The following is a 25,411-nucleotide window of genomic DNA, read 5'->3' as shown; positions in this document are numbered from 1 at the left end:
TGCTCCTGTTCTTAGCCATTGGCACCTGCTGGCACTATCAGATAAACCAAGGGCAGCCCCAGATGTTACCGGAGACTGGTAGTATTTCTATAGGAGATATTACTATATTCCTGCAGGGACTCTATTCCTCAACCCTTGTGGGTAAAATCTGCTAAGGTTTTGGTTAACAGCACTTGTTTTAGCATATCCAGCTCTGCCACTTACCAGCTTAGGCAAGTTCTGCACCACTCTGAGCCTTAGTTTGCCCATCTGTGAAAGCGGGCGAGTGGGCGGACCTACGTTAAAGGACAGCCTCAAGGATGAAACAAGACAATGATTGACAGGGGCCAGGTAAGGTGACCCGCACCTAATAGGTGCTTAATAAGTGGTGCTTATTCTCAATAGAAATTTAAAAGGCAATGCTGGTTTAGTTTTCTAGGAGAATGCCCTCGGGAGGGCATGAAGCACCAGGCAACGACATAAGACAGGCCACTGTAAACCCACTCGGTTGTTCTGCAAGAGCCAGCAGGCAGGGGTAAGGTGAGGTGTCCTGGTGCCCAAGGGTGCTCAGGACAGTCTGTGGTTTGTGGGAGGTGGCAAGGGTGGGTCAGGAAGAGGTGGCAGGATGCACATGACTCACCAGGTGAGGAAAGAGCAAGTCAAGTAGATTTGGGGCACAGGCGGCTTCTCCTTCCACCCAGTGAAGAGGCAATGGGAGGAAGTGCTGGCCCAGGAGGCCAGAGACCTGGTTCAGACTCCCAGTCTACCTCTGCCACTGTGTGTCCCCAGGGAAGCCCTCTCCCCTCTCTGGGCTTCAATCTCTCCACCTGTGAAAGTGAGAGGATCATCCAAGTTGACCTTGACGTGTGGAGTCTCAGGTCTGCAAGACGGGAGCAACAGCCTTGACCACGTCACTGGGGGAGGGGAGTCAAATGCCTGCTCGAGCCCCGGCGCCATGCCCGGCACACAGCAAGTACTCGGTGGCTTTGCCGTTATGATGATGATGATACCAGATTCTACGTGCCGAGGTGCCGCCCTGCTCTCCAGCAACTCGAGCCTCAAACCACTGGGCAAACCCAGCCTCTCTCTCCAAGAGAGTCCGGGAGGGTCGGATATTATTATTCTTCCTTCTCTTCTGTTAAAGTAAAGTAATACAATCACTCTTTAATGAGATATGTGACAACTCCTGAGAACGCACAGCCCCTGAAAATGTAGGCCTCAGGGCGTGCAGACAGAAAACACTCCAAACTCGGAGTCTGATGACCGAGGGGTGGTCTCAGGCCAACCCCACCATGTTCTTGGGGGCCGTGTGGCTTCTCTGCTAAAGGAAAGTATTGCCAAAGGCCTCGCCTGCCTGAGAGCAGAGGCTGCCCCAAGCCACCCCTTGAGGTCCCATTCGGCTCTACGATATGGAGTTAAAATGTTTTGTTTGGATAGAGTTGGCCCAAAAATATTCTTCGGGGGTGAGCCTTCCAGCGCCTCCTCAGACGATAAAGTACACGGGAATCCCTGGGTTTTGCCAACGTGCAGACCCTGACTCAGTGGGCCTGGGTGGGGCCCGAGACTCTGCATTTCTCACAGCAGGGATGCTGACACTGCTGTGCTCCGCACACGAGGGGTAGGAAGGTCTTAGAGGTCAAAACAATAAGGAGAATTTATTATTCTCTTAACACGAGCTCGAGGGTAGGGTGACCTAGTTCACGTGACCTGCTGTGTGGGCTGGAGGGAGTCCCAGCTCCCTGCTCTCTTAGGTTCTCTGACCACCATCTGCTATAAAAGGGTCACTGGAGGCAAATGCCAGAATTCCTGAGACAGGACCCCGATCCCCTTGCAGCTGGCACCAGCAACCAGGATTCCAGAAGTCACTTGAGTCCCCTCTTGCTCCCCCATGCCCTCTCTCTGGCCTGTCGCGATTCTGGGGTCCCTCAGGTGACTCCTGGAGCAGCCACTCCCTGCTGCTCTCTCTGCTGCCCCTGCTGAGGCCGTGCGTCCTCAGACCTGCCAGGAGAATCCACCCTGCTCCCCTCCCCAGGTCCGCTTACCCAGACGGAGAACCTGGCCCAAGCCCTGCCCGCCGCGCTGCTGCCCACCCACCTTCCTGGGGGCTCTCTCCTGCCCAAGCTCCTGCTCTTGAAATTCTGTTCTTCCTCTTCCTCCTCCTCGCACTAGCAGGGTTCCAGCGGGGAGACAGCACAAGTTTCCCTATTTCAGGGTCTGGCAGTTGTTGGAGATTTTATTTTCAATTTGGGATTCCCTCTGTCAGCTTGCCATCAAACACCAGAGGTCCTTGTGCCCAAACTTCTACCCAGTTCAGATGATGAAAGAAGCCACATAGGCAATAACAGGAGAGCCCAGGCAGAGAGGAGGTGGTGGGAAGAAGTCGGACGGGAGCTGCACCCAGGGCGAACACCGGGGGCTGGGACAGCGGGTTGAGTGGTGGCCCCATAAGTGTCCCAGAACCTACGTATGTGACCTTATTTGGAAAAAGGGCCGTTGCAGATACAATAAAGTTAAAGATCCGGAGATGAGATTGCCCTGTACGAAGTATCCTTGTAAGAGAGACACAGAGGAGGGGGCGGGGAGGAGGAGGAGGCCGTGGAAGATGAAGGCAGACACTGAAGTGATGCAGCCAGGAGCCCAGGTACACCTGGGGCTATTGGAAGCTGAAAGAGGCACAAGGGATATTCTGTCCTGCAGCCATCGGAGGGAGGTAACCCTGCTCACACCTTGGTTTCAGACTTCTGGCCAACAGAACAGTGAGGGAATAAAGCTCTCATTGTTTCAAGCCACTCAGTTTCTGTCCATTTGTCTCAGCAGCCCTAGGAAACTAACATAGGTGGCATCCCACATTGCCACTTCCTGAGCAACCTTGGGTAAACTGCTTAACCTCTCTGAGCAGACTTCCTTATCCATCAAACGGGCCCATAAGATCTATCTCAATTCATTCAATCGGTATTTACTGAGTGTGTGTGATGTGCCAGGTGCTGTGTCAGGCCTGGGAAGTGAACAAAATCAGACACAGGCCCTGCCCGAGTGGAGCGTCTGGTCTGGGGGGGCCGGGGAGGAAGCCCATTGATCAGAGAATCACGTAACCATGGTCGGCATGGCCCGGAGCGCGTGCGAGTCACGACACCAGGAAGGCCTCCCCTGGGAAGCGATGACTGCGTGGAGGGATGAGGGAAAGGCGGAAAGTAGGTGGGCAAAGAGGGGCAGGAAGAGTGTTCTAGCCAGGGGAATAGAGTGTACAAAGGTGCAGCAGTGCAGGCAGCACACGTGTGCGGAAGCTGCCAGGAGGCCGGCGTGGCTCGGGCCACACTGCAGGGGGTGACTGTATTGAGAGATAAGGCGCAGGGGGACAGGGGCTAGCCCACTAGAGCCTCAAGAGCCACGCCAGAGAGCCGGCCTTTCTCCCAAGTGCAGCGGGAGCCGCTGGCAGGCGATCAGCAGGGAGGTGGTGCGGTCACATGGGCCTTTGAAAAGATCATTGGAGCTGCAGAGTGGTGGCAGGAAGACCAGTGAGCAGACCCTGCTGTCATCCAGGAGGGGTGGCGGTGGCTCAGACCAGGGGGTGGGTGGAGGTGGGGAAGGGGCCAGATGCAAGAGCTGCAGAGGAGGTCCCACCACAGGCCCACCGTGGGGGACAGTGAGACGAGCACTGAGAAGGACCCCACAGTCTTGGCACGAATGAAGGGCTCCCAGCTCCCCAGCAATATTGGGCTCTCTGTCCTCCCTTGTGCCAAAAAGGCCGTGGGGGACCTGGCCCCAGGTGCCAGCATCTATCACTGGCTTCACTGGCTGGGGGTGAAGACGGGCACCCACAATTTACACAGCTTAGGAAATCAACTTACCATCCTGGAGGGAGAAGCTCAGCAGGTCCTGAGGAGAAAGGCACTGGAATCAGTGACACGGTGATAGGCAACCAGCCTGCACGTTCGACAAATACTTATTAACTCCTCCCACGGAGAACAAGACAGACACAAAGCTGTGCCCTGGATCCTAGAAATATGGGAGAACTCCAGGCAGTGAGGGAAGGGCTATTTTAAATCAATGCACTTGCCCCCTCGACAGCCTGTGTCACAGTTTCCGTGTCCCCTAACTGCACACACAGCGGGTGAGTGACATGCTCAAGGGCACACCACAGAGGTTCAAGTCCTGGTTTGGCCATTTATCAGCTGTGTGACCTTGGGTAAATTACTTAACCTCTCTGTGCCTCAGTTTTCTCAACTACTACCTACCTCATAACATTGCTTTGAGACTTACACGAGTTAATTTTTATAAAGGTACTAGCACATAGTAAACACCACTAGAGGAGCATTAAGTCAATACTAAATATTCAATAATGATAATTCAACATCAGCTCTGATCATCTCATAATACGATATTATGAGGATATATTTTACCTTTCAACCACTTCACCCCCATTGGAAACAATTTTCAGACTGCCTCTGAAAGACAATATTTGTTCCACTGTGCCTGGCAGCTGCCACCAGGTATTAGGTGTACCTGAGTGATCACCAGCGTGTTGTCCTTCAAGATGGGGTCCTTCAACAAGATCTGGGCAAAGACGTCTGTTCCTTCACCTCCCAGGCCACCAGCAAATGCAGTCATGGTTGGCAAGACGGCCTCGGACAACTGCAGCCACTTCACCAGGCCCCCCACGAACTCTGCGCAGAAGGAGCTGAAAGGCAGACGGGGCTTAGATCCCAGAGCACCCAGGAACTCGGCCTCACAAGGCCACTGGGAAGTGCAGGTCAGCTGTGGTCGTGGGTGTGAACAGCCGGTACACACACACACACACACACACACACACACACACACACAACTGAGTGACTGTGATCCTAATTTTAGGTGATGTGCATTTGATTAATAGCTTCTTCTCCCACCAAAACTTTTACCACAAAGGCCGGCAAACCACAGGGATGAGGGCAACGGGCAGTTACGGCTGTGCTGGGGGCTGAGGAACCAAATAGGAACAAGACTCGTCTCACAGCAGGGTGGAGTGGCCCCAGTGCCGTGTGGTGCGCTAGGACAGAGGCAGCATCCAGTCCTGAGCATCCCAGACAGGGAGCCCCACGGCCACCCACGGAGGTGATGGCAGTGACTGGAAAAGTCTTCCCAGAGAAGGCGATTTGCCGCTCTTGGGAATCACCAAGGACGTGCTTTCTGGAAAAAGGCTGGCTGCTGCAGAAGTAGATACAGTGAAGAGGGCGGGTGCCCTCCCCACCAGGTGCACTGCCACCGCGGGGCTCTGTTTTCAGTGGGCATTTGCGTGGAGTCCCGCAGGAGCCCCGGGGGGAGGCTGGATGGGGGCCGTGCTAAATGAGCTCTATGGGCTGAGACACAGAGACGGGGAGCCCATGGCACTTGGGGGACGTGGCAGAGTCCACCTCAGACTGCTGACACAGAGCCATCTCTGGGGCAGGTGCGCGCTGGGTGGTGGGTAGTTGGGGGGAGGTGGAGCAGGAGAATCAATTAGGAGGTGATTACACCAGTCCGGGGAAGAGGCTGATGACCAGACGCCAGGGCTGTCTCCAAAATCCGAGTCCCAGCCTGCCTTGAACCACACTGCCCTGGGACTCCAGCCCGGGTTCTACACTCTATAGGCACTGTGACCAGATCGGGGTGGGCTCAGGCTTCCCAGGAACAAGCACAGTTCCCTAGTGATGGGGTGACCTCAGGAGCCCCCCTCCCCTTGTACCGCATGGCCCACCCATCATATTCCTTAGTGTGGCCACAAAGTGGAACGACCTGAGGCCAGGGCCCTGGATGGGAGCAGTGAAGAGCTTGCGTTTGAATCCTATGGTTGGATCCCCAGGAAGCTGCCCTGAAATGGAGAAGGTGAGGGCTCCCCTGGGGATGAATGCTGTTGGGGGGGGAGGGAGGAAGCAGGCCTGGGCGAGGGGGCAGTTGAGCCGTGGTGCAGTCTCAAGGGAGGCCTCAGCCCACCCTTCAGAGCTGCCCTGGTGGGTTGAGAGGGCCAGGCCTTCATAGCCCCACGTCAGCCAGTCACTGGACACAGGCACCCCAGGCCAGAGGCAGAACCTTGGGCAAGGCGGTTCTCTTTAGCTGAGGTGGGTCCCAAAAGGGACAGGCAGCTCAGGGCTGGGCTGGTGACCCTCTCAGCTGCTGAGGGTGAAAGTCCATTTGAGGGCACAGCACCTTGGGAAAGTACCTTGACCTCTCTGTGCCTCTGTGTTCCTATCTTTAAAATGGGTTCAAGGCTGGGCGCAGTGGCTCACGCCTATAATCCTAGCCCTCTGGGAGGCCGAGGCGGGTGGATCGCTGGAGGTCAGGAGTTCAAGACCAGCCTGAGCAAGACCCCGTCTCTACTAAAAATAGAAATAGAAATTATCTGGACAACTAAAAAAATATACATATAGGAAAAATTAGCCGGGCATGGTGGCGCATGCCTGTAGTCCCAGCTACTCGGGAGGCTGAGGCAGTAGGATCGCTTAAGCCCAGGAGTCTGAGGTTGCTGTGAGCTAGGCTGATGCCACGGCACTCACTCTAGCCCGGGCAACAAAGTGAGACTCTGTCTCAAAAAAAAAAACAAAAACAAAAATGGGTTCAAGAGACAAACTTCATAAAGTTGGTTGAGGATTAGACGAGGTGATACACATAAAGCAGAGAGGACCTGGCATGTAGTAGATGCTCAACTAATGTTAGCCATCATGTTTATGTACAGGGTCACAAAGGGAGGCAGTTGGGGACAGCGTTAAGAGTCAGACTCTGGCGTCCAACTACCTGGGGGAGACCTGACTCTGCTGTGTCCTCACTTCACCTCTCTTAGCTTCATCTTCCTCTGTAGTAACATGTGGACGATAATAAGGCCTGCCTCTAGCTTAGCTGGGAAGATTAAATGACACAGTAACCGTGTCTGGCACCGGGGTAAACACTCAATAAATGTTAACTACTGCTATTACAGTGATTACCATTTAATCCACTACAATTTCCTGGGATTAGCCTGGGGTGGTGTGTGGGTGTGCATGAGGGGAAGGAGACAGCTAAGTGAACTGAACATTACTTAGCGGTGAATTTATAAGCAGAAAGGGCGTAGGGCCAAGGGCAGTAGCGTGGCCTGACCCTGCTGTCTACGAAGAAAGTCTTGGATGTAGAGAAGCGCCTTGTAACAGAGTGCAAGGAGCACAGCCTCTGGTTCAAATCCCAGCTCTGCCACTAGCTGTGTGATCTTAGACAAGTTACTTCACCTCTCTGGGCCTCAGTTTCTTTATCGGTAAAACAGTGGAGATGATGAAACCTATTTTATAGGGTAGACGGAAGGATTAACTAAGTTAATATTTGTCATGTGCTTAGAACAATACCTGGCACGTATAAAGCACTATATATGTTTCTTTGCATGGGCAAATAAATTAACAAATATATATGTAAAGTGCCCGTGCAATGATGTATCAAATAACGAGTAGCATTTTAGATCGGCAGGGCCTTGGTAATTGCTACTAATGTGGCTGGTGGTCTAGTTGAAATACATAAAAAGCCACAGTAACAATGACAATAATCACAGAGCACCTGTCTGGCAGGCCCCGTGCCAAGTGCGTTATACACACTGAGTTGTTTAATTCTCACCATAACCCCACAAGGGAGGTAGGTACTATCTTACCCCCATTCTAGAGATAAGAAAACCCAGATCTAGAGATGTTAAGTGACAGCTCCCAGTTCAAATCTACATCTCTGGAACCCCAAAGGCCATGCTTGCTCACTGCAGAGACTGCCCCTCTCCCGCAGTTACATCCTTAAGCATTCGCTAGACACTGGCCACTCACAAAACAAGGGCATCAAACAACCCCCTCTTACAGATGGTGCACCTAGGCTGCTCCTTAAATGTCTTTTTAAGGGTCTCACAGCAGGGAAGGGGCAAAGTCTCACCTGGAATCCAGGCTTCTAGGCTCACAGTCAGTCCAAAGTTCCTCCCATTCACCAGGGCTTAGCAAACTGCAGCTCACAGGCCAAATGTGGCCTGCAGCCCATGTTTGCAAATAAAGTTTTATTGGAACACAGCCACATGCATTCCTTTACATACTGTCTATGGCTGCTTTGGGGCTGCAACAGCAAAGTTGAGTAACTGTGACAGAGACCACCCCACCTGCATTCCTAAAATATCTGGCCCTTGGTAGAAGTCTGCCAACTCTGTTCTACCCCATTAGTTTCTCCACGTTTAATAAATGGAATTAATTCAAGGGAACAGCCTCTGCGATGTTTACGGCACGGATGAGAAATATTTTAGAGGTTTGCTTTTATATCCCATGGGGACAAAAACCGCCACAGTGTTTTCTAAAGATTACTGAAACTAACAGCATACCTGGGCTTTAGAAAGATTGAGATTTTTTAAAAAATGTGTTTTGTGCCTCAGAAGACAGATCAACCATGTGGAAATAACTGACATACTGAATTGGAAACATTCAAGAAAGAACATCCCAAGGCAAATGTTTATGGCCAGGCAACAGCTGTCTGTGTTTGGAACAACACTTGGATGTCATGGGGCTGTGGGGACACAGGACAAGAACTCGCTGCCCTGTGTGCCCTCCTAGGTGGTGCCTAGTACAGGCCTGGAACACAGTACAGGTTCATAAATACTCGTTTATGGAAACAAAGTACACGAAGCTCTTCCTTGGCTATGTGCTGGTTTATCAGGTGGGGGTTCCATTATTAATAGTTAATGGCAGCCAATGCTTGTTTGGCAGTAGCTCTGTGCCAGCCTCTGCAGGGGCCATCAATACGTGCCCTCCTTACAGCCACCCTCTCTGATGGTGCTGCCAACAATGTTGGCTGTTTCTCTGAAGCCATAATTCCCCGGCGGAACCCACTCCCACAATGGAGACTGAAGATGGCAAGTGCCTTTATTCGATATCAGGCATGTGACAGGATCTAGCCAATGACACAAAAGGAAGGCTTCTGGGGCTATTCTCAGAAAGCTCTCTCCCCTGATGAGAGACCTGAGAATTACTGCTCCCCTCCTTCCTGACTTGGGCCTTGTCCTGAGATGGAGCTGCAGCAGCTATTTTGTGATCAGGAGGGGGCAGGCCAATAGAACTGTTGGGAAGCCAATCCAAAGGCCTTTTGAGGCACTGAATCAACCCTGGAACTACCTACCTTTGGATCTCTTGTTAAGTAAAAAAAATAAATCTCCTGTTGTCTAAATCTCTTTTAGTATCATGTTCTATTACTTGCAGCCCCAAACACCCTGACTAGTAGGAGTAAGGTCAATATTATCCTCATTTTCCAGAGGAGGAAACTGGGCAAAGAAAGTAAGTCACAGAGTTAAGCAAGCAACTACTACCATTTTTTAAGAGCCTACTATGTGCTTTACCTATATCACCTGATTCTTGCAATCACCCTGCAGGTGGGTATCATTAGCCCCACGCTACAGAGGAAGAGACTGATGCTTAGTGAGGGGAGTTAAACAGCCTGCCCAAGGGCACATGCAACTGGAAGGTGGCAGAGGTAGGATCTGAACCCAGATCTGAGGCCAAAGCCTGTGGAATGTCTCCTTGTTAACAAAGCCAGCATTTATCCACCTCTTCTTTTCCTGAATCTTTACCAAGTGTCTTTGCTGCACTGAGCTGCGCACGAGGCACTGGGGACTCAGAAGTCAACAAGGCGGCCTCTGCCCTGAGGAGCTCAAACTGGAGGAGTGATGGGAATGGAAGTTTTCCAGTGCAGCATGGTGGGTGCAGTGATGGGTCACTGAGCATACAGGTGGAGTGACACCCTGGTCTGCGGAACAGGCTAGGGGAGGCTTCCTGGAGGTGACCCCCATGGAGTTGAAAATGCTCAAGTGTTCAGTCGAGTGGATTGATAAAGAAAAAACAAAAACGAGGCTGGGCGCAGTGGCTCATGCCTATAATCCTAGCACTTCTGGGAGGCTGAGTCAGGGGGATTGTTTGAGGGCAGGAGTTCAAGACCAGCCTGAGCAAAAGCAAGACCCTGTCTCTACAAAAAATAAAAAAATTAGCTGGGCATGGTGTTGTGCGCCTGTAGTCCCAGCTACTCCGGAGGCTGAGGAGGATTGCTTGAGCCCAGGAGTTTGAGGTTGCTGTGAGCTATGATGACTCCACTGCACTCTAACTCCGGTGACAGAGTGAGACTTTGTATCAGAAAACCAAACCAAACCAAACCAAAACCAAAACTAAAAACCCCAGATAGCTAAGACCCAAGGCATGAGGGAAGTGTCTTAAAAACACTGAGATGTAAGAACTTCTCATCATCTCCTGCCCCCCAACCTGTGTTCCCTGTGCTAGTACGGATATCTCTGTCCCGTGCTCTTCTCTCCACCTGAACCTTTGGAGCCACCGTCAGCTCCTGCCTCTGCCTCACCTCCAACATTCAACCTGTTCCCAAGTCAACTCCATTCTCCCTGACCAGAGTCTGCTCCAGGTGCGCCCTCCCTCCAGCCCTCGGTCACTGTCCTGGTTCCCCTGGTCAACCCCACCAGCCTCCTAACTGGCCTCCTCCTGCCTCCAAGCTCTCTCTTCCATTAGAATCCTTGAAGGCCAAAGCCCATAGTGTTAACAATTCTGCTATTCTGATTCCAAATATGTAATTTTAAAAAACACACAGTAGATATCGGCAATGACAGGCATTAGGTATAACACTGTTATTAAACCTGTCACATTCGTTGTTCCCACTATACCCTGTTTAATCCTGTCATGGCACTCACTCCCCTGTACCTGTCCACTGCTACACTCAGCCACCTGGGTGTCCACACCTACACATAAGCATCTTGAAGGCAGGAGCCAAGCCTTGCTCTTTCTTCCACAGGGCTACTACACCCAGCACATAGTAGGTACTCAACAAATCCATGTTGCATGAATGAATAAATCCCTTATCTCCCTCCTAGACTGCGTCCTACTTCAGGGGAGGGATGGTGTCTGTCTCATTCCCATTCACCCTCCATGTATTTCAGATTGTTCCTCACACACAGTAGGTGCTCAAAATATGCTTGATGAAGGCAGAAATGAATGAGTAACTGAATGAGGGGACGTCTTATGCCCCTACCAGATTCAGAGTTCCTCAAAGGCAAGGACAGTGACTCGCTCCTCTTTGTACTGTGCCACAGTCCCTGGCAGGCTGCTTGGCTGTCCGTAATCGTCTCCCGGAAGAAGCATGACCTTCCCTCCGCGAGACAGAAGAACTCACCTGTGCTCAGGTTCTGGAAATAGCTGGGACAGGGAGATGCCACAGAGGGCGGCATAGGCGAAGCAGTTGGCCTCAGTCAGCTCCTGGCCCGTGGGCGGGTGTGGCTCCTCCTCCGAAGCTGGCTTGGCCACCTGAGGCCGCTGAGCCTGCCATGTGGCCATTCTCAGCCCTGCGGGAAAAATCCCAGTGAGAAATGCTCCGGGGGTAGGCAAAGGTTACTTAAATGGGACACAAAATGATAAACTATAAAAGATGAATCAGGCTTCACTGAAATGAAGAACTTCTACTCATCACTTTTAAGAGAGTGAAAACACAGACTGGGGTGCGGGGGAGGTTTTCAAAACGTGTATCCACAAAGGACCTGCACCCACGGGGTGCAAACAAGTCTTACAAATCAGTAAGAAAAAGAAATGAAGCAAATGTTACAATGGGCAAAAGACTTGAATAGATTCTTCATAAAATATATCCCAATGGCCGACGAGTATCTGAAAAGGTGTTCAACATCATTGAAATTTAAACCCGGATGAGATGCTACCACTTGCCTACCAGAATGGGTAACACCAAGAAGATTGACAGTACCAAGTGCTGGCGGGGGTAAGGAGCAAGCAGAACTTTCGCACGCTGCTGGTGGGAGCATATATCGGTACAACCATTTGGAAAGCAGTTTGACAAAAGCTGACCACGTCTTCCCTGGGCCCCAGCAATCCCACTCCTGAGCCATGAGGGCCGTGTATGCAAAGACACACCCATGAATGCTCGTGGAAGCGCATTCACAATAGTCCCAAACTGGAAACAACCCACACGCCCATCACAGTAGACTGGATAAACTGCATCCTATTCACACCACGAAACATCACACAGCAACGAAGAAACAACGAGCTACGCTTATCACAACAACATGAACAAGTCTCACAGACAGAATGACACGCAGGAAGCCATTCGCAAAAGAGTACAGACTGCGGGATTCCCTTTATATGGGATGGAAGAGCAAGTAACCCCATGGCTGGTGACAGAAGTCAGAAGAGAGGTTACCTGTGGGAGGGAGTATTGGATTCAAAGGGACACCAACATTGACCCGGGTGGTGGTTACACAAGTGTAACATATTTAAAAATCCACTGTGCACTTTGTGTGTGGTATACTCAATGGAAGGAAGGAAGGAAGGAGGAGGGGAGGGAGGGAGGTCTCCTCCTTGTCTTCCCTCTCTCTCTCTCTCTCCTCCTTCCCTCCATTCTTTCCTTCCTTGGGAGGGAGCAGAAGAGGGAGGTGAGGAGAGGCGGGGAGGAGAGGAGAGAGAGGACAGGCCAAGCTAGGCATCGGGGGACAGGAATGGCCCTGGGAGTGGCCACGAGGGGTACAGGGAAGGATGCCAGCCTCGACTGCAGGGCACCAGGGATATGAACACAGGCTCAGAACCACAAAGACCTGGGCTTGAAAACAAGCACTGCCGCCTAGTAGAAATGGGACCCTGGGCAACTTCACTTTTCCACGCTTAGATTTCTTCCCCTGCAATTGGGACCCCATGGCACCTACCTGGAAGAGCTGTGTAAGCTGTAAACAACACAGCCCACGTGGGTTAGCATTTGCAAACCTAGAACGGAGCCCACGAGGCTTCTGCCATATGAATGTTTGTTAAAGAAATAAGTGCATAAATAACCCACAGGAAAATAAGTAAGATGCTTCGCATGGTGCCCGGCACCAGCAAAGATGTAATAAATGACCACAAGGCCTAACATTACTACTGAGTTACTACCGAATGCCGGGCACTAGGGCTGTAATTTTAACATGTGTCATCTCAGCCAACTCAATGAGGCAGGTAGGACCATAATGGCCAGTCTGCAAATTAGGAAACAGGCTCAGAGAAGTAACTGTGCCCAGTCACAGGGCCAGTAAATGGCAGACTGACCGAGCCCAAAGACAGAGCTCTTGGCCACCACCTCTGTTTTAAATACTGGCCATACTGCCAAGAGTTTTCTAGTCTAATAACCATACTCCACGCTGCTCTTGATCCCTAAGTTTGTTCCCAACTAGCTGAGCAACAAAAACTTTTGTTCTCGATATATTACTTCTATATAGGAGTTTTACTTAAAAGTCTGTCCACAATAATAATTCATTATTCAAAACAACCCTGAGTTTTGAACCCAGGGTTCAAAACAACCCTGAAGGCTGGGTGTGGTGGCTCACGCCTGTAATCCCAGCAGTCTGGGAGGCCAGGAGTTCAAGACCAGCCTGAACAAGAGTGAGACCCCATCCCTAACCACCCCCCACCAAAAATAGAAAAATTAGCTGGGCGTGGTAGTGCACACCTATAGTCCTAGCTATTTGGGAGGTTGAGGCAGGAGGATTGCTTGAGCCCAGGAGTTTGAGGTTGCAGTGAGCTATGATGACACCACTGCACTTTAGCCCACGTGGCAGAGTGAGACTCTGTCTCAAAAAGAAAAAAAAAAACCCTAAGTAGTTAAAAGCAACAAATCAATACTTTTACAGCATGTAACAGTTTGCGAAGCTCTTTCCAATCCATTTAATTCTCACAACTACCATGAAGGTTAAGTAGTGCACGAACCATTATGATTCCCTCTTATAACTGAGGAACAGGCCCAGAGAGGCAAAGTGATTTTTCACAAAGTCACACAGTAAGTGACAAGATCCAAGACACCTTTTGACCCCAAACCTTGAACTCCTTCCTCTACATCGGCACAGAGATCTTTTTCCCCTTGTTTCAGATGGAGAAACTGAGGGCCAGAGAGGTGAAGACCTTGTCCAAAGTCACCCAGCAAGACTAGGCTCAATGGTTGCTCCAGGAACCCAAGTTTGAGATTCACGGCAGACTTCCCTGGCTCAGAGGGTCAGCCCAGACCACGGGGGTGGAGAGACGCGCACGGCACAAACCACAAACTGAGGGCAGTGCCAGCCACGATGTCAGCGGGCTCAGCAATTTCCACTGCATTTAACCGATTCCATGTGCCATATGGAGGCCGCGGTAATCGCATCTATTACCCAGAGGAGCCCAAGGTGGTATTTTATTGGGCTGGTATCTGGGGAGCCCACGTCAGTTCTTAGCTCAAGAATAAACAGAGAAACGTGAGCTGGCCTGTCTCTAACCACAAGGGAGAGGGGGAGGTGCTTAGTGTACAAAAAGCTCAGCTTGGATCAAATTCATTCATTCGTTCAACACATACACTCTTGATTCCCTACAATGCATTCCCTATATAGTGACCCTAGTGGCATTTTTGTCACCTATGCTGATCATGCCACTCACCTACATAAAAGCCTCCAAAGGCTTCCCACTGCGCCAGGAAAAAATCCCAATCCCCATGTGATGGCCGACAAAGTCCTGCGTGGCCCAGCCTGCTGCTGACCTCACACCCACGCCCACGCCATTTGCTCACTACGCACCGGCTGTCTTCCTGCTCCCGCCTCCAGGCCTCCGCACCTGCCATTCCCCCTGCCTGGAACACTCTTCCCAGACCCTCACTTCATGCTGGCCTTGGTCTGGGTAGCACCTCCTCTGACAGACCTTCCTGGACCACCCAGGCTAAAGTACCTCTGCTCCTCTATCTCAGCACTCTGTTCTATAATACTTATCCCTATCTAAAATGATGGGGTTTTTTAACTTATTTTTTCACCTGCATGTACAGATAGGATGTAAGCTTCCTGGTCGGCCCCGGCTTGTATTTCACTGCTGCACCCAGCTGTGAGCGCAGGCCCGGGAGTAGCGTAGACATCAACCAACGCTCGCTGGATGAAGGAAGAGGGGTGTATGACGTGGGATGCTCTGTTCTGGACCTTGGGGCAGGTCAGGGGACAAAACTGACAAATGCCCTGCTCTCAAGGGGCACACATTCTGCTGGGAGACAGGCAACAATACACCGAAACATAATGATAAAATGATTTGGGTCCGTGGGTCAAGGTTGCAGAGCTAAGCAGTGGTGGAACCAAGAGTCACACTCAGAAGGTCTGGCTGCAGCGTCCACGCCCTTAGCAGCCCACTGAATAAATAAGCAATGGACAAGGGCAAGGGCAATTAGGCAGGGTGAGGGGGACATGAAGTGACGGAGGAGGAGGGCTGGCTACTATGTGGGTGAAAGGTGTCATTCCAGCGGAGGCCTGCAGGGAGTCACAGAATGGGTAGGGGAGGGCGTCCCAGCAGAGGAAACAGGAGGTGGTAGAGACAGACAAGCAGACAGATGACAAACCTGCAGCATAAACGCTGTGACGGGGAAACACAGGAGACAGAGGGACACCAAGAGGGAACCCAGCGCTGGAGAAGGTGACAGTTAAGCTGAGCCCTGAAGAACAAACAGGAGTGAATCAGACAGGGGTGGGGGTGGGTAGGAAGGGCATGTCCTGGGCAGAGGGGACAGCACGTGTCAAGACCCAGAGGTGGAAGAGAGACAACATCTTTGAAGAACAAAGAAGACGTTTGGTGTAGCCAGGCCTTGAACGATGGGAGCGCCAGGGGTGGGAGGGAAGAAATGAGGTTGCAGTGGAAGCTGCCAGGGATACACCATGCAAAGCCAAGTTCATCCAGCTAAGGAGTTTAGACTTCACTGTAAAGGCGATGGCCATGTAGGAAGCTGAGTGAGGTATAAGGGACCTCACGGTACTATATTTGCAACTCCCTGTGAATCTATAATTATTTTAAGGTAGAAAGTAAAAAAAAAACACTATAATTCTGCATTTCTGTAGAATTTTAAAGAACTTTTCTTAAGGCTTAAGTAAGCTGTAAATAAATATTTCCCTTTTAACCAGTTAATCTAATCAACATGTATCAGCACCTACTCCAGTGGTGACTAAGACAGACATACAAAGACCCCTGTCAGGGAGGTTATATTCTAGCAAGGGACATGGACAATAAATATGTAAACTCAGAAGTAAGATTATTTTAAATAATGGTAAGGGGATCTAAAGAAAACGAAACCTTAAATAATACCCAGATTTTGAGAAACAACTGTGGGCCTCCCCTCTCTCTAAGTCTGCAGACAGGCTGTTCAGGTTTTATAGCATTCTTCAGGGAAATATGCAAATCGCCCTGGGGGAGCGAACCAGAAAAACCAGCCTGTGGGTCCCCAGGGTGTGGGATCTGGAGCTATAGGAGAGGCAGCTGGTCGGCCCAGGCTGGGGGAGCCTTGCAGGGCACTCTTTTCCTCTGGGCCTTTGCCCCTGCAGGTTCCTCTCCTTGGGGTGCCTATCTCAGCAGGTGGCTGTGAGTGCTGAGCCCTGGCAATTCACATGGATCAGCTCATTTAATGACCTTATCCTAACTCTTTGTACCCTGAGCTCCGGTTACTGCACCCGGCCCCTCGGTAGGCACTGTCTCTCCTCCACATCTGTATCCTGCTGCCCGACCAGGTACCTGCCACAGAGCAGGTGCTCAGAAAGAAGCGGGTGTCAGTTACATGAAAGAATGAATGAACTAGTTTTTAGGCCTAAGCAAGAGCTAGATTTTCCTGTTTCTGTCCCTAAAGGCACTCCTGTTCTCATGCTCCTGGTAAAGAGAGACGGAATTACCTAAGGATGTCCCTGGACCCAAAACCAGGGTTCCCCAAACTTCAAATAATTTGAACTTCATCCTTACAGTCATTGTCAATGCTGGGGAAAAGGAATATTATTTTCCACCTCTCTAAGCCTCAGGAGGGTTTTTAGTAATGCCTTTCCTCTGGATGTCACCCTCCTCCGGGGCATGAGAGCATACCTATACCGTGCCTAAAAATTAGGATACTCAAACTATGAGTCCAATCATTTAAAAAAGAAGCAGAGAAGAAATATGACTGGAATAACATCCTCCAAAATTATCTCTGAAAGGTGAGGTAGCAGAGACATTTTTGTATCCCCAACTTTTCTGTCATATATACATATTGCGTTTGAACTCTCTAGAAGTTATTTCATACATGTCCCTACCTGTAGACTGTTAGGACATGCATTGGGACGCTGACCGTGGCTGACTAAGGTGGGAGGGGGCGGTTGGATTCTGATAATTTTAATTTTTTCTTTATAAGTTTGTGTTTTGTGAATTCTCAGTAAAGAGTATTGATTTTAAGATCAGAAAAAAATAGATACAATTTTAAATTACAACATGGTGTGCTGGAGCTGACGCATACCAGCTGTTGAGAATCAACTCTGTGCATCTCCTCCCAACTCTACGCCCTGAAATCAGCATAGTGGGAATATTTACACCACAGACATTAGCAAATGCTACAAATCAGGGATTTTTTTTTCCTAGACAGGTGGTTACCAGCATATCACTGGATATACAATATAATTCTACTTATGCTTTAAAAAAATGTTTCACAGCGCAAAAAGGTCAGAAAGAAATACATGGAAACGTTCAGGGTCATTGTCTCTTGGCTGGTGGGGCTCAGGGACTACAGGTGATGGGTATTTGTTCTTTCTACTTTTCTGTAATTTTAGCATTTTCTGTCATGAGCTTATTGGTGCTTTAATAATGTAAAATAACACTAATTAAAAACAATTCTGCCCCTTGATCCCTAGAAGGCGAGTGTTTTTAGCTCAGAAAGCCCTGACCCCATGTGGGACTGAGGTCACAGTTAAGTCCCACTCATTTGACCAACAGGTCTTATTAGTCATGAAACAGACAAGGGTTGGCGTGACGACAGAGGCAATTCTCAGCTCTTTGCAGTGCTGGGATGGAGGAGCTCGTGGTTCCAACTCAGATGGACGGGCTGGCCCCCCAAACTGTTCCAGCTGGGTGAGCACGGCAGCACCCACGGGGTGGGAGAGGTGCCACCTGCTGTGTATACGGGTTCTCGGTGGCCTCCACCCCTTGATCTGATTTGGGATCAGGATCCAGTCCAGAGTTAAACTGGGATTTTTCAAGTGTCTGAGAAGCTACATTGATTCCAAGAGAGTACCGGGTTCCTGCAGCGAGAAACAGAGCCTGCTGGTCAGGACCTGCAGTACCTCTGTGCCCTGGGGTCACCCATTGTGCCCGGGCTGCCCCAGCAGCACCCCCGGGAATCAGGGGTCACTGACAGAGGAAGTAGCTTGTCTTGGGGGGCTCTTGTCCTTGCCCAGGCACTGTGGAGACACCAAGAAATCCCAAGAAAGGCCTGCACTTGACCTAGAAGAGCCCCAACTCTCAGGGAAACAGCATATCCAGAGTGAGAACCACCAGAGCAAACCCAGGCCTATAGCTTGATTGCACAGCCCAGACCCAGGATGGACAGGGATGATTCTAGAATGGGACCTTGTTTTGATGCTTCATGATTATGACTTTTGTCTAGCCAGTCACAATATCCATCACTAAAGAAAATGCTAACTGAGTCATTTTTGTCAGCAGCGGGGGTGGACAGCCATTCCACAAATATCTGTCCTCAGCTCCGCAAGCACCCACAGTGGGTGCTCAATGAATACTTGTTGACTAGGGCCATAAACAATACAGTGGGATTTTTCCTCGGGGAGATGAAAAATTCTAAAGTCAGCACCAAGAAGAAAATTAAATATGGTCAATATCATCCTTGAAAATCCTTTCAATCATCCTTAAAGCTCTATGATCTCGGCCTTTAGAAGATCACATGCAAGAATGAACTTTTGTCTGTCATTCCACGCCAGCCAGCTATGTCCTTTTCCCCCTTGGAGCAGTCAGTGAAGGTCAAGGTCAAATTTGCCATGAATGTGTTAGTGTGTGTGCTGTGGGGGGTGTCGGGGGGCAGAGGGTGGAGTCTCTTTCTCTTTCTGGTCACAGTTGGATTTTTAAATGATTCCGCAGTGCAACAAAATAAGCATTAATAGAGAGATGGCTGCAATGTCACAGAAGGCTGAAGACTAATTATTCCGATGCCAAGGAGAAATCAAAGCACTAGGCTGAAAAAAATCCTTTACAAAACATAGAGCTATAGCACCGTCCTTAGGCCAGAAACTCTAAAGATCGCAGTTGAAGGTTAACATACACACACACTCCCACACCCAAAATAAGACAATCTTGAGATGCCCCTAGAATGGAGGATTCTAGGCAGGCCCAGTTTTAGCACCCACCCCCGCAGCATTTTAGGAGAGAAACTCATTCATTTTACACCTCTATCTGGAAGTCAAATTGGAAGCTAGAGGTAAATGAGGCATCTTGGGAGGTCTCCATGGCAACAGTTCCAACTTAGAAGAACCCGAAGGGTTTTAGACAATCACATTAAAGATCAGAAGAAAACAGAGATGCTGGCCTGGAAGGAAAGCTCCCTCCCACCCTCACTTCAGCAGCCTGGAGGAGGGGCAGGGGGACTGGTGGGGCAGGGCGACAGTGCTGCTGGGATGGATACCCAGCCCTGTGATGTGTGCCCACATTTACCGCTGCTCCCTTCCTCCCCTGCCATGCCCTGGCAGGAGCCACCGTCACCTCTCACATGGCTCATGAGAGGCACCTCCTCACCCATGCTGTTTCACACATGGCATCCAGAGAGGTCCATCTCAGATGGAGTCACATCACGCTCCTTCTCCGCTCCAAACCCTCCAACAACTCCTTTCCCTCCCACAGTCACTAACTCTTACAATGGTGACAGGGCCTATGCCATCTGGCCTAGTGGCCTCTCTGCCCTCCTCCTCCCCTCAGCCCCCTCACTCATGCTGTTGCAGCCATGCCACCCTCCTTGCTGCTCCTAGGTCCACCAGCCACACCTCACGGCCATTGCACTGGCTGTTCCCTCTGCTGGGAATGCTTTTCCCCCAGATAATCACATGGCCAACTCCCGCACCTCCTTCCCATCTGTGCTCAAATCTCACCCTCGGGGCAGCCACTCTGATCCCCATCTCTCACCCAGCACCCTCTACCCTACTCCTCTGCTTTTCCACACATGCCACTGTGACATACCGCATCAGCTACTTGTTTAATTTGTTTATTGCCTACCTCCCTCTGCCTCGTGTAAGCATAGTAGGCACTCAGAAGCATTTGCTGAATGAATGGTGGTTTCCACTTGGGATGATTAAAAAATAATTTGAGAGGCAAAGTTACCCGGGAAGGAAGGGGGGGAAATGGCAAAGTTTGCAATGGTTCATTTGACCCACTGTTTGAGCCCTGGCACCTCATTTTCAAATTATAGCAATAAATAATCCAGCAATCCCACTTCTGAGATTATATCCAAAAGAACTGAAAGCAGGGTCTCAAAAAAATTTGTATATTCATAGAATTCCTGTTCATAGAATTATTCTCAACAGCTAAGTGCTGGAAGCAACCCAAATGCCCATTGACAGATGAATAGATAAACAAAATGTGCTGTATACACACAATGGAATGTTATTGAACTTTAAAAAAGGAAGGAAATTCTGGTACATGTTACAACACAAGTGAACCTTGAAGACATTAAGAAATAACCCAGGTAGCAAAAAGATAAACAGTATATGCTTCCACTTACATGAGGAGTCAGGTGTAGCCAAATTCATAGAGGCAGAAAATAGAGTGGTGATTGCGGGGGGCTGGGGGGAGCAGGGAGGGGCTGCGGAGCTGTTGTTTAATGAGCTTCAGCTATTGTTTAATGTTTATAGTGCTTCAGATCTGCAAGTTTAAAAGTTTTGGAGATTTGCTGCATAACAACATGAATATACTTAACATTATTAAACTGTACACTTAAAATTAAGATGGTAAATTTTATGGTATGTGTATTATAATTTTAAAAAATTTTAAATTATAACAGTAAATGCTTGGTAAATGTTATCTACCTCACCCCCAACCATTTCCATGCATTTTCTCATTTCCTCCCAGCAATCCTACAAGGTGTGTGCTATTATTTCCATTTTACAGATGGGGACAGAGAGGCCTGGAAAAATTAAAGTCAGGGTCCCAGAGGAATAGTGTGGTATTTAAATTTGTACCTAGGTCTGAGACCGAAGGCAGCCACCTTAACTATGATGCTACTCTGCTTCTCTTTGGTCTAGTTTACACCCTGAGGTGATCAAAATGGTTTCAAACACAATTTGAAAACCACCAAATTTGATGACTCTCACTACTTCCCACCTCCCCACAGGCTGACACCCCACTTCTAGGAGCCCCATGCACCTCTGGATGGGCCCAACCTACCCTTCCCGATTTATTTTCCTGCACTCCCCTCTTCCGGCCGGTCCTCCCCATGGTTTCCAGCCCACGCTGGGATCCCACCTCTAGCCTCAGCTCATGCTGCGCTCTTGGTCTGGGGCCCCATGTCCTTTTTCCAAAGCACAGTTTAACAATAAAACCGGCTAAGATTTCCTGGGAACCTACTATGCTTGTGATCCCATTTCAGCTTCACAATAACCTTATGAAGAAGAGACAATGACTGTCCTCATTTTACAGACGAGAAAACTGAGGTTCACAGAAGTGGAGGTCACACAACCAGCAAGTGGTAGTTCTAGGATCCTCCTCCAAGGCTTGTGTGACTTTCAAACTCCAAGTTCTTGTCCACTTTACTAAGGGGGCTCAGGGGCTTCCATGTGCCATCCTGGATTTGTCCAGCTAATGTGGGGCATGCTGCCTCTGGAGCCCTGTGGGCTTGGTTTGGGCCATCCCATTTCCTCTCTGGTACACTGGCCAGTTGTCTATGTGTAGAAGGGTCAGGGTGACAGTGGATGAAGCCCAGGGGACCAGTGCTTCGCCATTAATGGTTTGGTTATTCATTCAGGTCTAAACTGGCCTCACCACTCCCTGCCTCCCATCAGACCCTGCATTGATCACTACCTGACAATACATCACAGGTTTATTTGTTTATCATCTGTCCCCCTCACTAGAGAAAGCTCCATGAGGGCAGTGGCTTTTGTATTGTATTCCCAAATGTATCCTAGAATAGTACCTGGCAGAGCAGGTGCCCAATCTCTGTGGCTGAAGGAATGAATGAATGAACACCTACCCCCACAATGAGAAATGACTTCAGCATATTTTTTTGAAGGACGACACAGTTTTATATAAAGCAAGGCCCCCAGTTTGCTCAACAGGTCCTCCCTACAGGCAGATTTCATTACTGGGCACCTATGAGCAAACTCGGCCCCAACCCCGAATGTCAGGGTGGTGTGCAGGGTACAGGCAGAAACTAATCCCAGCAGTGAGTGTGTAATTCCACCCTGAGCTTAACCTCCAACACACTGGTGGATGTCTTGTGACCTGGGGTGTTCGGAATACAAGTCTGGGGAGGGCTCAAATTTGAAGACTGAGAAGGTATTTGCCTGGGAAATGGGAGGCCGGGAGGAGCAATGGCCAGCAAGGGCAGGTGCCAGGGCCCTAAGGAGGGAGGGGTGCTGGGCACGGAGGGCTGTTGCTAAGTGCTCCGAGGTGCGAGTGGAGGTGGCAGCCAGGCAGGGGAGCAGGGCTTTCTGGCCCATGTTAAAGGTTTTTGTTCTTTTCCGTAAGAAAATGAAAGCCACAGCAGGGTTTTAAGCAGAGGGTGCAATTGGATCAGGCTGGCTGCCAAGTGGAGGAAGGCTAAGCGGAAAGTAGATTGGCTTTCCCTTCCCGCCCACTCCTGTCCACTGTCACACACCCAAGGAAGGCAGGTCTCCGCTCCTCACCGGCAGCTCCAGTTTGTGGTGCACAGAGCAGCGTTTACAAAACACACAGGCCATAAGAGGACAGGATGAGAAACCACCTAATGACATTTCTCAGGTCCCACATTAGGCAGCCCAGGTGGCTGGTCCAGCGTTGGAGCCCAGTGGGTACCAGTGTAGGGAGGGATGGTTTGAGCCTTTTGAGGAATCCTCCAGGCTCCAGCCTTCACGGGAGCCACACGCTGAGCTGTGACAACCTCATCAGTCAACTGTGCCCATCCAACCCCTCCTTGGACCTTAAGCCTAAAAAGTGAAAAGTCTCCCAAAGTGTCAGACACCACACCGGGCCCTTGGTGGCTTCAGCTTGTCCAATTCTCACGACACCCTTGGAGACAACAGATTACAAATGAAGAAATGGAGGCACAGAGAGGTCACATAACTTGCCCGACTGAGTGGTTATGAAGCTGCAAGGCTAGCCCCTGAGCCCACCTTTGTCTGATGCTGCATGTGCGGCTGCAGCGGTTGTAAAACCGAAATGCTGATGCTGACATGAGCATCCCATTTCTGGAGCTGGGGCCGGGAGCCTCAGCCACCTCGCCTGGAGCTCAGCCGCCCCCATCTCTGACTCTTACACTTCTTTACTGCAAACAATAACAGGTTATCGACAGAGTCATTAGAGCCTCTAAATAAATACGCTCTAAATAAACACACCTTTGCTTACACCTGATTTGGCAGAGTCTCTGATACAGGCCACACTTTGGACTGTGCCTTACGATTTTGACAATCTCATCAACCCTATGAGATATGATCCCCGTTATATAATAAGGAAACAGAGGTCCAGAGAGGTTGAGTGAGCTACCCAAAGTCACACAGCAAGGCAGTGGCAGTACTAGGTTTACAGCCCAGGTCTCCAGGCTCTGCAGTTAGTTTAGGGCTTCCTTTGACTCACTCTTTACCCACCTACTCTCGCCCCCAAAATCCTTGGGGAGTGGGAAAGCTCAGGCTGGCAGAAGCATCTTAAACAAGGCCCATGAGGACCAAAAACTCAGAGGTCTTGAGGCCACTCTAATGAGTCACTAGAGAAGTCACCCTCTGCCTTCTTCACATACTTCCCTGTTGGGGGGGGGGGATCCCGATGGCCTCTCCTCTGTGTCCAGCCCTCCCTCCCCAGACTGAAGGGCAGTGTTTTATTCCGCCCTCTGGAGTGTACTCCCTGAGGGCAGGACTCATTCACTGCTGTATCCTCAGTGCCTAAACAGTACACACAGTAGGTGCTCAATAAATATTTGGTGAATGAATGTATGGATGTCCCCAAAGCTTAAAAGGGGTTTCATATTTTCTGCAGTGAAATAAACACTGAGGAAAAAAGACTTAAGAAAAAACAGACTTAGGAAAAAAATAACTAATGTGTTGACTCCCACTTTGCGTTAGGTAGTAGTCTTGGCTTCTAGCCGGGCCCTGCTCCTAACTCCCCGTGCAGGGCAGGGACACTGCGGAGGCCAACTCTGTGCCTGGCACTGGGTCAGGCTCTCCAGTCAGGTGGCCCAGATTCTTATCCTCTTCTCCTCTGTGGCAGTGTGCTCTTGGGGAAATCCCTTCATCTCTCTGAGCCTCAGTTTACCTACCTGTAAGATCCACTCAAAAATCAGCAGCAGTAATTCTTCCCTCCTGTGACTTTAGGTATCAGGGCGAGAAGACACGGCCCGCCCGCAACATTAGGAGCCTGGGCTTTTCTCCAGGGGCTCCCCGAGCCCCCTGGAATTCGCAGTTGGAGAGTCTGCAGGAGCGCTCAGGGCTGTAGGGGCAAGGAGAGAGGGGCTGAGGGGTGCTGGAAGCTTCCTCAGCAGGGCGTGAAGGGGACTAGTGCGACAAGGGAAGCCCCATTAACCTGTGTGACCTTGGGCAAGACCCCTCCCTCCCTGGCTCCGACCAGCCTCCTCACGTTTCAAAGTTGTGGCTGGGTGACCTCCAAAGGCTCAGAGGCCCAAGCTGGGAAGCAGGAGACCCGAAAGTTCTGCCCGGCCTCAGTTTCCCCATCTGCCATCCTACGTGATTTCTAAGACCACTTCCGGCTCTGAAAACCAACCAATCACCGGGGCAGCGCGGCCACCGCGGGTGGGCCCGGCGTCCCGAGCGGCGGGGCGGGGCGGGGCGGAGGGCAAAGGGCCCCGAGCCGGGCCGGGCTGCGGGAGTCCCCGCGTGGGGCCGGCGGCGCGGGCGGCGGGGAGTGGCCCTGCGGGGTAGCGCCACCTCGGCCTGGCGGCTCCCGGGATCGCTTACCTGGAGCGGCGGCGGCGGCGACGAAGGCCAAGGCGGGTCCGGCTCCTCCTGCCCGCCCCGCCCCGCGCCGGCCCGGGCCGGTCCCGCCGCCCGCCCCGCCCGCCGCAGCGCCTGGTCGCGGCCCGTGCGTCGGAGCGCGGGGCCTTTCGGGCTCGGGCTCGCGGACTTAGTGTCCCAACCCGCTCGCCCCTCTGCCGCCACCGCCACCCACCGTCACAGGGGTGTCGCTCTCAGGAAGGGACGGGCCGGTTGTGGGTGCAGTTGCCCTCCAGGAAGCGGCAAGACGGGCGGGCGCGGGAAAAGGGCCGTCAAGGTTGAACTTTGCGGAAACGGCTCTGTTGGGAAAGTGGCGCCCCGGCGACTGGCATGGAAATTTTCAAAAATATGTGATGTAAAATTAAAGAACCCGCCACAGAAACAGGCTTGCTGCAAGTGTATGCAGCACTTTGAAGTTGACAGAATATCGAGATATCCAGGGTCTCCCTGGTTCTGATTTCCAGTCTTCCTAATGCCAAGTTTGGTCTAGTCTCAGGGCCTTTGCACGGG

The 25,411-nt window shown here is 50.8% G+C and overlaps 1 protein-coding gene across 8 annotated transcripts in view; it reads right to left on the bottom strand.

Moving 5' to 3' along the window:
* Positions 1–25,156, bottom strand: part of TMCO4 (transmembrane and coiled-coil domains 4) — a 95,518-nt gene extending 70,362 nt beyond the window's left edge. For 6 of the 8 annotated variants that reach the window (XM_045548537.1, XM_045548541.1, XM_045548545.1 and 3 more), the window contains exons 1-4: positions 24,211–24,327; positions 11,134–11,302; positions 4,483–4,657; positions 3,828–3,855 (exon numbers count right to left, since the gene is read on the bottom strand). In XM_045548537.1, coding sequence (XP_045404493.1) covers positions 3,828–3,855; positions 4,483–4,657; positions 11,134–11,294 — 364 coding nt within the window. In that variant the 5' untranslated portion in view covers positions 11,295–11,302; positions 24,211–24,327. Of the gene's footprint in view, positions 1–3,827; positions 3,856–4,482; positions 4,658–11,133; positions 11,303–24,210; positions 24,328–24,865; positions 24,886–25,076 lie in introns of those variants that run through there. The other 2 variants (XM_045548539.1, XM_045548540.1) reach the window with 2 other exon arrangements.
* Positions 25,157–25,411: the final 255 nt, after the last annotated feature.

The sequence above is a fragment of the Lemur catta genome, chromosome 3 (genome assembly GCF_020740605.2).
Source record: "Lemur catta isolate mLemCat1 chromosome 3, mLemCat1.pri, whole genome shotgun sequence".
In the NCBI taxonomy this organism is placed as follows: domain Eukaryota; kingdom Metazoa; phylum Chordata; class Mammalia; order Primates; family Lemuridae; genus Lemur; species Lemur catta.
Note: the sequence above shows the minus strand (reverse complement) of the source record. Positions and strands in the feature narration are given on the sequence as shown.